Raw genomic sequence first — 19,000 nt, 5'->3', positions numbered from 1 at the left:
CAGCTCAAATATTCTGTTAAAATATTCTTTTGGGTGCAATATTTCTTAAAAGGGATTTTAACCCCAAATTAAAATTCTACTTTTATTTTAATTATAAATAATTGTATCATTTATTCCAAACTTGTATGACATTTTCATCAGTAGAACTCAAATGAAAATATTTTGAAAAAGTAAATAAATACATAAAAAAAGAAACTTTTTAATTTGAGATATAAGCTATTTTAATGTTTTTTATTTTATTTTAATAATTTACAGATTTTAGCAACTTTTATTATTTTTTATTTTAGCAACTATTATTATTATTATTATTATTATAACTTTTAAATAAACTTTAATTTTACATATAATCTATTTAATGATTTTTTTTAATTTGAATAATTTACTAATTTTAGCAATTTTATTAATTACATTTAAATGAACCAGCTATATAATAACAATAATAATAATTTTTGTAAAGTTTGGGATCAGTAAGACTGTTAATGTTTTTTAAAGAAGTTTCTAATGCTCATTAAAGGTTGTATCAGTGATTTCTAGCCTGAAACATAAAGTGTCAATTTCAGCTGACCTTTCTTTACGATCCGCTCGCTGCCTGCCCCATAAATTGTCTGTGAAAAAACCACGTCTCTCTGGTCAGCCTAGGGTCCGAGATATGCCAAAAAAACAATCGGCACTACCAACCTTTCCACAGATAAACAAACAGTGTTCCAACCAATCAGCGTCAGGGGTTTGGTGTTGTGGACTTTCGCTCCGCCTCCCTCACATCCCTGCACCAGTACGAAAGTCCACAACACCAAACCCCTGACGCTGATTGGTTGGAACACTGTTTGTTTATCTGTGGAAAGGTTGGTAGTGCCGATTGTTTTTTTGGCATATCTCGGACCCTAGGCTGACCAGAGAGGCGTGGTTTTTTCACAGACAATTTATGGGGCAGGCAGCGAGCGGATCGTAAAGAAAGGTCAGCTGAAATTGACACTTTATGTTTTAGGCTAGAAATCGCTGATACAACCTTTAAGGCTGTATTTACTTGATCAAAAAAAAAAAAAAAAAAAACTAATATTTTCAGAATCATTACTCCAGTCTTCAGTGTCACATGATCCTTCAGAAAACATTAAAATATGCTGATTTATTAAACAATGTTGAAAACTGTCGTGCAGCTAAATATTTATATTGGAACCGGTGATTCTTAAGTGAATAAAAAAAAAAAAAAAAAAACAGCATTTATTTAAAATAAAAATATTTTGTAATCATTACTGTTCAAAAGTTTGTGGTCAGTAAACTTTCTTCTTTTTATAAAAGAAATTAATACTTTTATTCAGAAAGAATGTGTTAAATTGATAAAAAGTGATAGAAAAGACTTTCTATTTTTAATAAATGCTTTCTTTTTTAACTTTTTATTCATCAAAGAATGAAAATGTATCACAGGTTTCATAAATCAGCATATTAGAATGATTTCCGAAGGATCATGTGACACTGAAGACTGAAGTAAAGATGCTGAAAATTCAGCTTTGCTCCACAGAAATAAATTATATTTTAAAGTATATTAAAATAGAAAACTGCTATTTTATATTGCAATAATATTTCACAATTATACCGTTTTTTCAGTATTTTTGATCAAATAAATGCAGCCATTAAAAAAACCTTACTAATCCCAAACTTTTGAACAGTAGTGTATTATGAAATTACTTATTTAGGATGTAACCTTATGAGACCGCTTACAGCTTTTAGAACTCCTGTCAAGTCGCACACATGAAACTAAACTAGAAAGAGCCCGACTGCTTTGAAACACTGAGAAATTCTGACAATGCAAAACTAAGTTTGATGTACGGCGACGAGAAAAGAAAAGAAGATAAAAGAGAGAAAGTTTAAAAGGAGGGTGGATCGTGGAATACATAGGATGGTTGATTCATGTAGTTGTTTCATTAAGGTCAACCCTTGAGCTACTAGGCGCTCGAACCCAAACATGACAACTGACCCATATGGAAAGCCCTTCAGGACTGTTCTGGGCTACTTGTGCGAAGCAAAAAGACTGACAGCTATTTTTAAGTGCAGCTGTACGTTATCATCCCATCTTCCCTGCGGCCTACTGCCATCTCAGATCATTTTTGTTTACGATCGTCTAAACAAACGACTTTTGTCAAAGAGAAAAAAAAGAAGGACTTGCTCCGATGCACAAAAAAGAAAACGGCTACATTCTGACAGCTCAAAAGCCTTTCTCTTTTTTCGCGCCGTTCCATCAGAATTCATGCGCTTGTGTTATCCCGACTACACACACACTGCGGTATCTTTGTTCTCCTCCGGCTCTTCATCATCAAGCGTCTGCGTCATCGCTGACCATGAAGTCGAGACAGCGTTGCTTTCCACGCTAAGCCGCCAATAAATCCCTCCGAGCGAGGACGGCACGAAAGCCGGCTAACGCGGCAGAGCAGGCCTCACTGCTGCGGGACCAGCATAAAACATCCCAAACTACTGATGTGTCATCTAAGGAATGAACTTAAGGAAAAGAGTGTGTATATTTCAGGCTGTGTTGCATTATTAACCCTGAAAGCACAATGAAGACAGATGTGGTGAGAAAGTCGACATTTCTCAACAGTTGCAGGGTTGCCAGCGGTCTAGCCTCAGTCTCATATGGCATGCCCACAGACCGTCTGCTCCAGATCACACCCAAAAATGTCAAAAGCTGGCTGTAATGGGCTATTCCGAACGGAAACATAAAGTTTGCTGGCAAGCAAAGCCATGCTTAAAAGTTCCCAGGCTCCTACAGGGAGAGCTTGTCGCTGGTTTTGCCAACGTTTGAGAGGTTCAGGATTTAAAAGTTTTGAAAGACACTTAAGAGTTTCAGCTGAGAAACTCAGTAGCTCAGAAAACAATGTTCTTCTTTGCCCTCATGGATTTTATCTTCAGATTTACGTGCCGCTACTATACAGTACAGACCGAAAGTTTGGACACACCTTTGAACCAAAGTTTTCTTTATTTTCATGACTATGAAAATTGTAGATTCACACTGAAGGCATCAAAACTATGAATTAACACATGTGGAATTATATACATAACAAAAAAGTGTGAAACAACTGAAAATGTGTCATATTCTAGGTTCTTCAAAGTAGCCACCTTTTGCTTTGATTACTGCTTTGCACACTTTTTGGCATTCTCTTGATGAGCTTCAAGAGGTAGTCACCTGAAATGGTTTTCACTTCACAGGTGTGCCCTGTCAGGTTTAATAAGTGGGATTTCTTGCCTTATAAATGGGGTTGGGACCATCAGTTGTGTTGTGCAGAAGTATTAAAATGTAATAAGAATTAAATATTTTATAGAATTAAATATAATTCCACATGTGTTAATTCATAGTTTTGATGCCTTCAGTGTGAATCTACAATTTTCATAGTCATGAAAATAAAGAAAACTCTTTGAATGAGAAGGTGTGTCCAAACTTTTGGTCTGTACTGTATGTCACATATAAACCGACATATAAATTAACATATTAATTATTTATTATATAAATAATATACAATGCTGTTCACAAGATTGGGATCACTAAGACTTGTAATGTTTTTTTTTTTTTAATTAAGTCTCTTATGCTCAAAAATACAGAAAAAAAACTGTAATTTTCCGAAATGTTATTACAATATAAAGTAATGCTTTCTATTTTAATATACTTCAAAATATAATTTATTCCTGTGATGCAAAGCTGATTTTTCATCAGCCATTACTCCAGTCTTAAGTGTTGCATGATCTTTCAGAAATCATTTTAATATGCTGATTTATTATTATTATTATCAATGTTGGCAACAGTTGTGCTGCCAAATATTTTTTTGTGTGGAACCTGTGATACTTTTTTCAGGATTCTTCAATGAATAAAATGCCTAACCTTATTCAAAATAGATATTTTTTTCTAACAATTTAAGTCTTTGCCATCACTTTTTATCAATTTAAGACATACTTGATTAATAAAAGATAAAAAAAAAAATACTGACCTTAAACATTTGAACGGTAGTGTATATTGTTAAAAAAAGATTTCTATTTCAAATAAATACTGTTCTTTTTAACTTTTTATTCATCAAAGAATGATGACACTGAATACTGGAGTAATGATTCTGAAAATTCAGCTTTGATCACAGAAATAAACGAGATTTTAATGTATACTAAAATAGAAAAACTTTAATTTACATTGGAATAATATTTCATATTACATTTTTTGTATTTTTGATCAAATAAACGCAAACTTGAGAATTAAAAAAAAAACAATAAAATCAGCATTGTATATCAAATATAAATGAATAAATAATTTATTATGTATTAAATTGCCTTATATTTAATTTATATACTGTATATTTTACTGACTTAATGGCAATAATCAAAACTATGAGACAACCAGCTGTTTAATATAAAGCATACATCTAGGTACATCTATATTTAGATATATTTACTCAACAATACTTATAATAACATCAGTAATTATATCTATATATCATTTGTTTTTGAATACAGTATATACTTTAAATTAACTATTTCTTTAATTTTAACGAGAAAATATGTCCTGATGTGCTCTGCTAGAGTTTTACAGACAACAAACAGCCAGAGTGTGTCTCAGGGTGCCCTACTGCTGAATTAAACACCATAAATGTATAAATCTCTCATAAATCAGCACCAACAACATGAATCATCTCCTAAAGTTTAGCTCTGTCCATCCACTACAAATGTTCTCTTTGAATCTTCATTTGAGTGTCACCACAAGAGTGTTTTGTGTACAAATAAGAGAAACACTTGTAAATCAATTCCACTCGGAGAAAGCATTTTGTTGGACAACTTACGAAAAAAGGCGCTCATTTTCATCATGACATTTCTGAGAAAACGTCTTGAAAATATTCCACTTCAATGAATACTTCTGGAGTTCTTCAGTATGTGTGTGTGTTTTTGGACTTACGCTGGCCCCACTGTCCACTGTTAGGGTTCAGGTAATTCGGGTACAATCCTTGCGGTTTGTCCAGTCGATTCAGCACTTTTCTGATGTTCATTACCTGCAACGGCAGAGCACGTTTGGCTTAAATCATCCCGTCAAATTTTTAAGCCATAGCTAAGCTCATCCAATTGAAAATGCAGTAAACAGCCTTTTTGATGCGACCGATGTCTTCCTACAGGGGACGGGACTCATAAATCTACAGACTAGGTCACTTTCACAGTTTGTACAGCCTCATTCAGAGCTTGTAATAGTGTCATTTGTCTGTGTCTATATTGCAGGTCAGGTCAGCAGATTCATTCGGAGAGAATCAGATCTGAGAACTGCAGCAAAACGAGCATCAATATAACGGTTACGAGCAGAGGTCACCCTGGGTCACTGTGGTGGCTCTTCTAACAGTTCACGGGCGCTCAGAGTTCATATTTAGTTCAGTGCGGCGTTTAATGCACTGCAGAGGCGTAACGCCTGAAGTGCTGCTCACCTTCTCGGCAAAAACTGGTCTCCCGGAAAGCGCACTGAGGTGCATGAACTCCAAGTGCAGCGTCCCGTATTCGGCGAGAATACTGCTTCCTCCTGACGCCCATGGCCAGTTTCTGCCGATCCCACTGGGTGAGAAAAAGGAAAGAGGAGAGAGATTGAGTTTATTTTAGTATCTCTGCAATCATGAGATATACGTTTATACATTTTGTTTCTGTGAAAGCAAAACATTCAACCAGTCAAAACTGTCTTTTTTCCTTGAACCGAAAGACATTCAGTAATATTCAACTTCAGAATATTCAGTGAGAATTAAGGCAGGACTTGATTTTAACCATCGGACTTGAATGGATTCAGGGTTTTGATATTATTGGTGGGAATTTCATTTGATTCATAGATAGAAATATACATATTTATATGAATACAAATTATAGTTTAAAGACTCAGTTTTTTTTTTTAAATAAATTAATACTTTTATTTAGCAAGAATGTGATAAATTTTAATAAAAATTTAAATAAATGCTGTTCTTTTGATTTTTCTATTCATCTATTTAGAAAATCCTGAAATGTTTTTATCATGGTTTCTACAAATATATTAAGAAAAAGTAATTGTTTGCATTGATAATAAACAAAAGTTTTTTTTCCAGATGCTAAAAATTCAGCTTTGACCCACAGGAATAAACAGAAAACAGTTATTTAAAATGTGAATATTTACAAATAAAAATGTAATATTTGTGCTTCTTAATTGACTATATATATGAAAAATGGAAAGAAAAAATATATATATATTTATTTAATTCATTTAAATAATTGTTTTATTTATAAAACTTTAATAATATTTAGTAAAAAATTAATATGTATAAATCTGCTTTGAAATTAGCTAAATATAAATATATTTATAATACACACACAAAGCAAAAGTTTTTAAACAGTAAGCTTTGTAATGTTTTTTAAAGAAGTCTCTTCTGCTCTCCAAGCCTGCATTTATTTGATCCAAAGTACAGCAAAAACAGTAACATGTTGAAATATTTTTACTATTTAAAATAACAGTTTTGTATTTGAATATACTTTAAAATGTAATTTATTCCTGTGATTTCAAAGCTGAATTTTTAGCATCATTACCCCATTCACATGATCTTTTAGAAATCATTCTAATATTCTGATTTGCTGCTCAAAAACATTATTTTTACTATATTGAAAACAGTTGAGTAGAATGTTTTCAGGTTTCTTTGATAAATAGAAAATTCAGAAAAACAGCATTTATCTTTCTTTTTATTATCATTTCTGCTTAATTTAATGCATTTTTGCTAAATAAAAGTATTAATTCCAACATTTCTGAGTAAAAAAAAAATTACTCAACTGTTTTTAAATATTGATAATTCTAATAAATGTTTCTTAAACAGCACATCAGCATATTACAATGATTTCTGAAGGTTCATGTGACACTGAAGACTGGAGTAATGACGCTGGAAATGCAGCTTTGATCACAGAAATAAATCACATTTTAAAATATATTTAAATAGAAAGCAGTTATTTTAAAAAGAGTAAAAATATTTTGCTGTACTTTGGATCAAATAAATGCAAGCTTGGTGAGCAGAAGAAAAAAAAAAACATAAGAAATCTTACTGCTCAAGGATTAATAATTACTTTCCAAAGTTCTTTTCAGTACTCGACCATCATTAATAACACATCTAACATGGTTGCCAAGTTGATTTCATGGCCTTATATTATAGAGCGGCCGTGTTTTCCTCCTGTGATTAGAGGCGTCTTTATTGACTTTCGCTGGCACGGTTCCAACTAAAAGCTGACAACTTAACACTGGCCTGGAAATGAAAGCCACCAGTACGCCACGTCTCCTGACCAGCTGTTACTACCCCAGCAGCAGATCCGCTCCGCGAGGGCCTCTGTGTCTACACCAATTATGCAGATAAATTACTGCTGAGTAATGACAAGTAATCACCACAGCTTTAAAAGAACGACATTTTCCACTTTATTTTTAAAGCCTAATTCTACAAAACAGAGCGTGTAAGATATTCATGTCATTAAGACAGTAAATTACGCACAATGGCTGTGGCCAGGAGGAACTGAGCACTGCTAAAGTAGTTTAATTTGGAGGCGTTTTATGGGAATGTTTTTCTACGTGTGATGCAACTGGATGGCAAAGTCCATATAATTAATGAACAATCATTTTGACTCCAAGAGGATATTTTCTAGCCTCTGGTGGTGAATTCCTAATAACAAAAAATGAGGTAAAGGCCTCATATTTCAGGCCACAGCGGGAAATGCGTGCAAACACCTCTGGAGTGTTGCTACCAATGTCATCATTTTTTTACACAGCGCTGATCTGCCGCTGGCACTACAGACCTCTGCGCATTTCACACGCCGCAGGGCTCGACAGCGCAGGTATTTGTGTGTGGAAATTGCTGTGTGCGAATGAGAAAATGCATTCGGTGACATCTGACACCTCGCCAAAACTTGCTAACATATAATGCCATCAAAATATAAACACCTTACATTTAAATTACACTACATCAGGCTTCTTTTTAAAGTCAACAAAGCGGTCAAATGTCCGTAACCATTTAAGTACTTCTTTTTTGGTACTCCTCCTGAATTGTTGCAGTACTACTAGTTTGCTTGTGCATATGTTGTATTGTCACACATTAGCATTGCAGTCTAAAAAAAGTGAAATCCCACTATGCCCCTAAGGGCACGAGCGCTCCTAAGCAAATGTTAGTGTACAGCCCTGAGCTGTGCCAAACCAATTTGTTTTTCATTACACAGATGATTAAAGCATGTAACACAAATTTAGGAAAATGAAAGGAAAAAGAGATGCCAGGCAAACAACACAAACAACATAAAGGCTCTTTCCTAAGATTACCACATAGAGAATGAGCTGCTCTCTCTGGATATTGCATATGTATGGTGACAGAATATAGATGTTTTCTTCATAGAATACTCTTGGGCCGTTGCACAAAGTTAAAGTTTCCATTATGGGTTCATGCTACAGTAAAATCACAAAAGAACAGTAACTTATTACTGAACATGCAGTTCTGTAGAGTTCATTTAATTTTTGAGTCATGTGCCTAAGAAACACTCTAGACAGACACTGAGCACTGGTCTGTAAGTAGCAGTTTTAAGAGTTTTTTGGCTTGAATGTACTCGTTTAGATTTCAAATACACAGTTTGTTAATAAAGTTAATGTCTATTTGAACATTTGCTTTAGTGTTTTCAGAAATGTGAGCTCCAGGGCATCAGCGGCCGTTCAGCGCTCATTAACCTACCGAGAGCAGCCTTACCTTGGCTAGATTTTCTGGAATTTGCCGGTCTCCATAGTGGATAAACATGAGATATAATTTGCTTCAGGTAAATCTAACGGGCAGTCTTTGGTCTTATTATTTGTTCCATAGCAAACCGTTTTGGCTGAGGGCAAAATCTCATCACATTATATTTAATTTAATTTCATGCTGTATATCAGAGCGCTGTCTTTGTACTTTTGACCGAATTACCTTGCCACTTTCATGATGGCTTTTGCTGTTTATTAAATATTATTACTCAAATAATATTTTACATAAAGAGTAGTATTTAACAATAATATTTAGTATTGAGAAACTGTGTTTGTGATAGTGATTTCAGTTACACTATTCCACCACTCTATAGCCACAAGAGACTTATATTGAGAGACTACAGCAGGGTTGTAAATAAGTTATTTTTACTTTCAACAACTTGTAAGATGCAGTCAACAAATGTACCGAGCAGCTCTGCCATTGAAAATTACCCTTAATAGATGAAAGGATAGTACAATAAAGATATCGCTTTCCTCAGCAGACATTCAAACTTATGTTTTATTGTGAATATGACATTGAGCTGAAGAATGAATACTTTATCAGATGCAGGTAATCACACTCTCTCTCGTATAATGCTCTACATAATAGATGCTTTTCACAATGCATCAATTGGCCATATTGCTGGCACTAAATGTGCACAATACCACTGAACTGAACGAAACTCAACCAATTATTGACCAATTATTGTCATGTTTTGGCCTGTACTAATCAGTCGGATTGGAAAGAACATTTGGATTACTATAGACTGCCAGAAAGTTAAAACAAATTGAGAAGGTGGTGTAAAAAAACTGTCTGAGGAACAAAAGGTGTTTGTGGTTGGCCAAACTGAACAAGGATTTCCAGGGCAAGAATTTTGACAACATTTCCAGTCAGGTAAGTCAAATGATAGGCTAAATATCTTAATTAATACTGCTTGTATGTATCTTTACCACATATTAACTTTAGTTTGTCAAAATATTGCACCCTTTCCTGCTTACAAAACTTTTTTCTATATGTATTCATGTATTTCTGTATACATTTAGCAGCTTCTACATGTTTTTCCATGGTTTAGACAGCATAAATTAGCAGAACAACAAATTCAGTACATTAACCATGAAATCCATGCAGTATTTCCAACATGGCTGGACATCTGGGTAACTGACCAAACCATAAAGAAAGTGCAAACTTAATGAAGCAACTCAATGTTCCATTATTAATAAAGTGACGTTTTCAACGCAAAAGAGGGTTTTTAAAGACACACCATTTTTTCTTATGCATTCACACACTTGTACCGTCAAACTGTTGTATAAGGACAATATCACACTTCTAGCTGTGTGATATGGCTGTATATTGGCATATATATTATGTAAATGTCTTTCATTTTTTTTAAAGATTACATTGGGTAGACTTTGTTAATTAGTTGTACACACCCTTCCAAAAATGGCACAGTCCTAACGGCTAATTCCATCTCAGCTGTCTTTCTATGTAGACCTATATCCCTCGCAGTAGGACACTTAATAATGAGCAGTAAGGGATACATAACAAATTATCTGCCAGTGCTCTGAGAAAATACCATTAGCCTGAATAATTAACTAGCACTGGAGTGAAATACGAACTCCACCAAATGAACCGAAGCTCGTGTATCCTCAGGCTGCAACAGAACTTAGCCTTTATGTTTGACATCAGACCAGAGTCTCACAATGACACTCTCTCTCCATCTCTCTCGTCCACAACCTAACATTTCATTTATGTAGGCCAGGGGCCACATATGCATGCTATATATTACAGAGATCTATAAAGCTGTCGTACCCCACATAACAGTGATATTGATCCGACAGGATGAAATGATATGCGATCGTGTTTAACTTTCATTAACGTCTGCAGACAATAAAAACAGCAGAGTTGTACTGGTAACGGTTATGACTGCTCTAGCAACGATCAACATTAAAATGCCTCTGAAATTAGGCTAATCGCATCACAGCCCAAGTTTTCTGAATTGATTACCCAGCTAGAGTTTAAGCACCCAGGGGCCGTTGGCGACTAGGCCGTTTGTCATAATAAAACGGAGATTAGCAAAAAAACGTTTATATCATTCTTTACCCCATGACATCTGCTTAATGTAAAGCTCAATTAAACGGTGGAACAATTTTCCGTCATTTTGTTCGATTTTATTTCGTCTGGGGCGAGAGGAGAGTCCTAAAAATGGATCAAACGGAGCTGCGGCTCTCGGAGGAGGGAGAAGGAAGAGTAATGTCTCATTATTATCTGACCTCTCGCCTTCTCCTTCTGTTTTTTTTTTTTCCTTTTGGCACGACCAGGAGAAACGTCCCCATCAATCCCTATCAGAAGCATCCATCAGACATAAATAAGCCTGTTATGTAACCCCTACGTATGCCTGTAATAGATGAGTAACTGAAATAAATGTGAACAATTGTAAAATACCATTTAAAGGACATCAATTATCTAGAGAGGAAAATGATGACAGAAAAGCGCACAGCATGTGGCCTATTCAAAGCGCCGTCATGAAGCTTACGTTTCTAACCAATACTGAACATCTCAGCGAGGTGCAGCCATCATGCAGTTACTGTCTTGCCTTTTATGAGACAAATACATTATGTGAAAGGCACATTTAGCCACCTCAATAGAAAATTAGTGTTGATTCACACTTGATAACTTTCTTGAGTGTTTCTTATTCAAGCGTGCATTGGTGTGACTCACAGTGTCATGTATAAATACACATTAACTGTGACGTCATTGGGTGAACTAGATGTTTCTTTTCTTCAGTTTGTTGCTTTGTGGTTGCTAAAGTGCTCTGGGTGATTGATTACCAGTCTAAATGAGAAAAACCCACCCATGTGTGTTTCTCAATGTAGGAATTTAAAGGCGCTTCATCATCAGTGGGTGAAAATCGCTGTAAATCTGAAAGCGAGTACCACCCTATTAAGAAGCAGTAATAGACTCTCTGCTTTAATCTCTCCACAATAGCTCTCAAATAAACCTGTGGATTCTGCATAATAATGAAAAAATTACTCTCAACAGGTGATTTGAAGACTGACGTGATGTGATTGCCTGAAATTTATTGTTCAAGCAGGTGAATTTGTACACAAGTGCCTCATTGATGGCTGTAGTCGCGATTTTTTAAATGAGAGGAATTAAGAGACGAAACTTCAGAGTGTGTTTTATCATGCTGACTAACAATGAGCATGAAAAACAATTATATTAAACTCACTATTGGTCTCACTAATCAACTAAGACCAGCTTATTAATGCAAATTGTCATGCTGGCTTAGAAAAACACGAAGGTGACCACACATACACACGATTACTTTGCCATCTTAATGGGGACGTTATATAGACTTCTATTGTTTTTATATACAGATAGTTATGCATTTTCTAGCATAGACCTACCCCTCGCAGAAAACTTTCTGCATCTTTAAAATTTGAAAAAATAAATAAATAAATAAATAAATAAATAAATAAAAATTATACCAGATTGAGCTGAAGAATGAATGCTGTATCAGATGCAGGTAATCACAGTCACCATATCTCTCATAATACTCTACATAACAGAGTTATGATGACACGTCATCAACCAACCCTAACCATATTGCATCTTTACAATTTGCATTTACAATTTTTGTCGACTAAAACTAGACTAAAATGTCATCAGTTTTCGTCGACTAAAAATAGATTAAATGTCATCAGTTTATATCGACTAAAACTAGATTAGATGTCATCAATTTTAGTAGACTAAAACTAGACTAAAATGTCAGCAGTTTTCGTAGACTAAAACGTCATCAGTTTTCGTCGACTAAAACTAGACTAAAATGTCATCAGTTTTTGTCGACTAAAAATAGACTAAATGTCATCACTTTTCGTCGACTAAAACTAGGCTAAATGTCATCAGTTTTCGTCAACTAAAAATAGACTAAAACGTCATCCGTTTCCATCTACGAAAACTAGACTAAATGTCATCCGTTTCCATCGACTAAAACTAGACTAAATGCCATCAGTTTTCGTCGACTAAAACTAGACTAAAATGTCATCAGTTTTCGTCGACTAAAACTAGACTAAAATGCCATCAGTTTTCGTCGACTAAAACTAGACTAAATGTCATCACTTTTCGTTGACTAAAACTAGACTAAAATGTCATCACTTTTCGTCGACTAAAAATAGACTAAATGTCATCACTTTTCGTCGACTAAAACTAGGCTAAATGTCATCAGTTTGTCAACTAAAAATAGACTAAAACGTCATCCGTTTTCATCTACGAAAACTAGACTAAATGTCATCCGTTTCCGTCGACTAAAACTAGACTAAAATGTCATCAGTTTTCATTGACTAAAACTAGACTAAAATGTCATCAGTTTTCATTGACTAAAACTAGACTAAATGTCATCAGTTTCCGTCGACTAAAACTAGACTAAATGCCATCAGTTTTCATCGACTAAAACTAGACTAAAATGCCATCAGTTTTCATCGACTAAAACTAGACTAAATGTCATCAGTTTTCCTTGACTAAAACTAGATATCATCAGTTTTCGTGGACTAAAACTAGACTAAGCGTCATCAGTTTTCGTGGACTAAAACTAGACTAAGCGTCATCAGTTTTCGTGGACTAAAACTAGACTAAACGTCATCAGTTTTCGTCGACTAAAACTAGACTAAACGTCATCAGTTTTCGTCGACTAAAACTAGACTAAAATGCCATCAGTTTTCGTCGACTAAAACTAGACTAAGCGTCATCAGTTTTCGTCGACTAAAACTAGACTAAAATGCCATCAGTTTTCGTCGACTAAAACTAGACTAAAATGCCATCAGTTTTCGTCGACTAAAACTAGACTAAGCGTCATCAGTTTTCGTCGACTAAAACTAGACTAAAATGCCATCAGTTTTCGTCGACTAAAACTAGACTAAACGTCATCAGTTTTCGTCGACTAAAACTAGACTAAATGTCATCAGTTTTCGTCGACTAAAACTAGACTAAAATGTCATCAGTTTTCGTCGACTAAAACTAGACTAAAATGTCATCAGTTTTCGTCGACTAAAACTAGACTAAATGTCATCACTTTTCGTCGACTAAAACTAGACTAAATGTCATCAGTTTGTCGACTAAAAATTTACTAAAATGTCATCAGTTTTTGGTTGACTAAAACTGGACTAAAATGTTAACACCTATAGACACTGCAAAGTACCAGAAATGAATGACATTCAAAAAAAAGAATAAAATGCAGTCACTGTATTTGTGAGTGCCCATTCATTCTCTAAGGTTACAGTAATTGTGAAGTTTTAAAAGTGAAAGAAGGCACAGTCTTGTTCCTGTTGTGAATAACAATGTATATATTTTTTTACCTATTTTGTACCACTCCACCTCTCTGACACGAGCACAGTATTGGGTTATGTTCCAAAAATGGCCATATGTTGAATTAGATGCTTAAAAGGTAAAAGCATGGCCTTAACCGGCTTGTATTGAACGACTTTGCTCTTCTCTTGACCATGCAGCATGCAGGACTCTTCAGTTTATTCAAAGCGAAAGAGGTTAAACAGAATTAAAGTGATGTCAGACAGGTAGCACGGTAAATTTGATTTGGGAATCCTTTATCTGCCTTTCAAGCTTTCATAAAAAGCACCAGGATGGAGTGCAGAACGGAGATAAGCTGCAGGAAAATGACCATGAACATATTTTACTGAGCAGAGGACATTGAAAAACTCTTCAGCAACAGGAGTCAACAGTCAGCCCATCCACATGACTGGATGGGCTGATGACAGACAGGGGAAAAGAAGTGGATGTGCAGCACACAGACAAACTTCTCTTCATGCCACCAAGCGTGTCTGTATGAAGTCACTTAGAGACGGAGGGAAAAGTAAAAATAGAGAAAATGCTTCAGGCTGCTTGACTTTAACCAAGGGGAACGTGGAGGGAAAAAAAACGTAACGAAGGACTTATGTTTATGCATGAAGGGAAACTTTTCCCTCTTGAATAGTTAATGAGGAGCAAATGTGGAATTTGCAGGAATTCAGGACTGCAGGAGGAAGCATTAAGAGGGCAGGTACTGGATGATGGTTGAGCGTTTGACACACTTCAGAAGTTTAAAGAGCTCCGTGTCCTTTGGAAGAGGACAGAGGGGTGATCTAATGCAACGTATGCCATCAAATTGTCCAAATTCTTGCAATCTATTTTCCCAGTTTCCATGTTTTCACTGTTGCGCATCTCCTGAATGAGTCCAGAATCTCTCGATCAAAAACACAGGCGAGAAAAAAGAAACGAACGGTTATTTTTTGTTTTGTTTTGTTTAAAAGTAGAGGCTCTGTTCTTTACTTTGATACATTGCATATGTGACCCTGGACCCAAAAGCTTTTTATTGATGTGTGGTTTGTTATGATAGGACAAAATTTGGCTGAGATACAACTATTTGGAAATCTGGAATCTGAGGGTGCAAAAAAAAAAAAATCAAAATATTGAGAAAATCACCTTTAAAGTTGTCCAAATGAAGTTCTTAGCAATGCATATTACTAATCAAAAATTAAGCTTACGTAGGAAATTTACAAAGTATCTTTATGGAACATGATCTTTACTTAATATCCTAATGATTTTTGGCATAAAAAATTTAAATAATTATACAATGTATTTTTGGTTATTGCTACAAATCTACCCGTGCTACTTAAGACTGGTTTTGTGGTCCATGGTCACATATTCGAATATTCATACCACCAAATATTCTGGGTGCCATGACATTTTAGTGAAAATGATGCCTGCCAGCTTTTTTCAAAAATAGAAAAAGAGTTGAAAATAAATCTTCAAAAAAAGAAAAGAAAAAACAAACAATAAATAAACAAACACATAAATAGACAGACGGATGGATGGATGAACGTGATGGAGGGTTCCCACTTTCCCTTTTTTTCCCTGTAAAACTAAACTAAACTAAACTAAAAATAAACAATTAAAAAAAAAATTAAAATAAAAAATAATTATTATTTTTTTTAGGAATATCCCTTTCAAGAAAAATAATGTTCTTGATATTTTTTCAAAGTTAGACAATAAGAAGAAACTAGTACTTAGGAAAAATGTTTTCAATTCAATTTCATGTTTCAATTCAATTAATAAATAAAATAAAATAAAATAAAATAAAATAAAATAAATAAAATAAAATAAAAACATTATTTTTCCATTTATATATTTTTTTAAGAAAACAAAATGTTCTTAATATTTTTTTTCCTAAGTTAGAAAATAAGAAAATAGTATTTTGGAAAATTGTTATCATTAAATACGTTTTGTTAAATTCCTAGAAAATTCAGTCTTTTTCAAATACATTCAGCCTGGCCATCAACTAAAAAACAGACATTGAAAGTGCTGCTTAAACATAAAAATGTTCAAACACTTTTAGCTCATCTTTTTCTTCCTCTTTCGACCAAACTATGATTTAAATTCCACTTTCAAATACCCTGAGATGAACTGGCTCACAATTTTGTCTTTTATTCATGAAAACCTTCTTAAGAAAAAAAAACAAAAAACAGGACAAATAATTTTAAAAAAGGTGTGTAAAAAAATAATCATTATATCTCTGAACATGTTTTATTTGTCCAAAGTCAACAGAGTCCAATACTAATTTTATTTTCATTGTATGAATTAAACAAATCTTTTGTGTTTAGAAGAACATGAAGCTGACTTTCATACTTTTTCTTAAAATAAAATAAATGAATAACTTAAAAAAAGCAGGAACATTCTTTTTAAGAAAACAAAATGTATTAGATTTTTTTCTTAAGTTTCACAATATGAAAACAGTACTTAGGAGAAATTGTTATCATTAAAAATATTTTGTGAATCCAGCTTCTAGAAGTTTTAGACTTTTTATGAAAAAAATTGGTCAATAATCTAATATTTTCTTGTGTCTTTTTTCCTCTTTCGACCAAACAATGTTTTAAATTCAACTTTCAAATACCTTGAGATGAATTAGTTGACAATTTTGTCTTTTATTCATGAAAATATTAAGAAAAATGTATTTATTTGGACAAATAATTAAAAAAGGTTTGTAAAAAATGAATCTTAAAAAAACAATAAATAAATAAAAAGGTAAATGAATGAATGAATGAATGAATCTCTAAAAATGTTTTGTCTAAAGTCAATGGAGTCCAATAAAAAAATAGATTTTCATTGTATGGATAAAACAGTTGTTCACATGATCTTTTTTTGTCTTTAAAAAAACATGAGGGTGACTTTCATACTTTTTCTTTAAAAAAATAAAAACAAATTCTTTTCCCAAGAACATTCTTTTCAAGAAAACAAATTGTTATCATTAAAAACATTTTGTGAATCCATCTCTTAGAAATTTAGTTTTTTTCCCAAATACATCTAGCCTGAACAATAACTAAAAAGAGAGATTGAATGTGGTGCTTACACATGAAAATATTCAATACTTCTATGAAAAGAACTGGTCATTAATTTATTTCTTGCCCATCTTTTTATTCCTCTTTCGACCAAACAATGTTTTACATTCGACTTTCAAATACCTTGAGACAAATTGGTTCACAATTTTGTTTTTTATTCATGAAAATATTAAGAAAAAAAAGTTACTTTTATTTGGACAAATAATTAAAAAAGGTCTGTAAAAACCTTTAAAAAAATCTAAAAAAAATAAAAAAATAAATAAAAAGGTAAATGAATGAATATCTTAAAATGTAGTTTTATCTATTTTCTGCTCGTCTTTTGACCAAACAATCTTTTAAATTCCACATTCAAATACCTTGAGACGAATTGGTTCACAATTTTGTCTTTTATTCATGAAAATATTAAGAAAAAAAAAAGTTACTTTTATTTGGACAAATAATTAAAAAAGGTCTGTAAAAACCTTTAAAAAAATCTAAAAAAAAAAAATAAAAATAAATAAAAAGGTAAATGAATGAATATCTTAAAATGTAGTTTTATCTATTTTCTGCTCGTCTTTTGACCAAACAATCTTTTAAATTCCACATTCAAATACCTTGAGACGAATTGGTTCACAATTTTGTCTTTTATTCATGAAAATATTAAGAAAAAAAAAAGTTACTTTTATTTGGACAAATAATTAAAAAAGGTCTGTAAAAATCTTTAAAAAAAATCTAAAAAATAAAAAGTAAATAAATAAAAAGGTAAATGAATGAATGAATGAATGAATCTCTAAAAATGTAGTTTTATCTATTTTTTGCTCGTCTTTTGACCGAACAATCTTTTAAATTTAAATACCTTGAGATAACCTGCCTCACAATTTTGTCTTTTACGAGTGAACTGAAAAGTTTTAAAAGAAAAAAGCCGTAATCAAGGATTAAAGAACTGAAACTATCGTAACAAACTTTCAATGTGGAAAATGGAACAAAAGGAAACAGCTGCATCAAGAACCAAGAAGCAAATAATGACACATTTACAGCTGGTTTAATTTCAAGCACGCCGGGAGTGGCGCTGCCTTGCAGTTAATTGAACAAATGCTTTGTGCATTTCTAAGCAGCATTAACAGTTACAATTTGGATTTTGTGCCACAATTAGAGACTGTTCACACTGTGCGAATGTTACGCTCATGCAGCGACACTGCTTTTAAGCAACCGCATGAGCATGAAAAGAGAAGCAGAAGTCGACGGTGTGAAGGCAAAGTCATCCACAGAGACCCTCAGTCTTGCTCCAGCCAAATCTAGGTCAAGGTTGTCCGTAAAATTAGGCTTCTTCTGTCTTTCCTCGCCTTTAATTTTCTGCCTGAACACTGGGGACTCACAGCAGACAGACGGCACAATAATAAAGCTCACATCTACCACATACAAATTCAAATTTCTGTTGGCTTGAGGCTTGTTGCTACTGCAAGTGGGTCAATACTCACACCGGCGAGTGCAAAGTTATGTGACGTCTGTCTAAACATGCTGTTTTAATTTAGATTTACGAGTCGTTTATCACCTTTTCCTAATAAGTGGGTTTCATAACGGCTGCATCATTGCGCCGTCTTCGATGAGGTCTCTAGATCTGCTCAATTAAACAGATTCAGAAGAGAATATGAATTCATAGCACAGAAAGTGAAGACGGCTGTGATTCATGCTCTCATCAGACACTGAATATGATTATGATCTCCTCTCCGGAGCTTTCAACAGGCAAGAATACAAGGCTAAATCAAGGATGATGGCACCGCCGAGGACCCCTCAGAACAAACAACAGCTCGTCACCGAGTGTTTAAAAGCCCCAGATACCCAATGTTTCACCTCTTTATGGCTGAGGTTTTGCAATTATCTTGAATT

The 19,000-nt window shown here is 33.7% G+C and overlaps 1 protein-coding gene across 1 annotated transcript in view; it reads right to left on the bottom strand.

Moving 5' to 3' along the window:
• Positions 1-2,325, bottom strand: part of LOC141348496 (mannosyl-oligosaccharide 1,2-alpha-mannosidase IA-like) — a 15,624-nt gene extending 13,299 nt beyond the window's left edge. Inside the window, exon 1 of the mRNA XM_073852788.1 lies at positions 2,271-2,325. Within this exon, the coding sequence (XP_073708889.1) occupies positions 2,271-2,325 (55 nt within the window). The remainder of the gene's footprint in view (positions 1-2,270) is intronic.
• Positions 2,326-19,000: the final 16,675 nt, after the last annotated feature.

This window comes from Garra rufa, chromosome 13, assembly GCF_049309525.1.
Source record: "Garra rufa chromosome 13, GarRuf1.0, whole genome shotgun sequence".
Classification (NCBI taxonomy): domain Eukaryota; kingdom Metazoa; phylum Chordata; class Actinopteri; order Cypriniformes; family Cyprinidae; genus Garra; species Garra rufa.
This window is presented reverse-complemented; position numbering and strand designations above follow the sequence as displayed.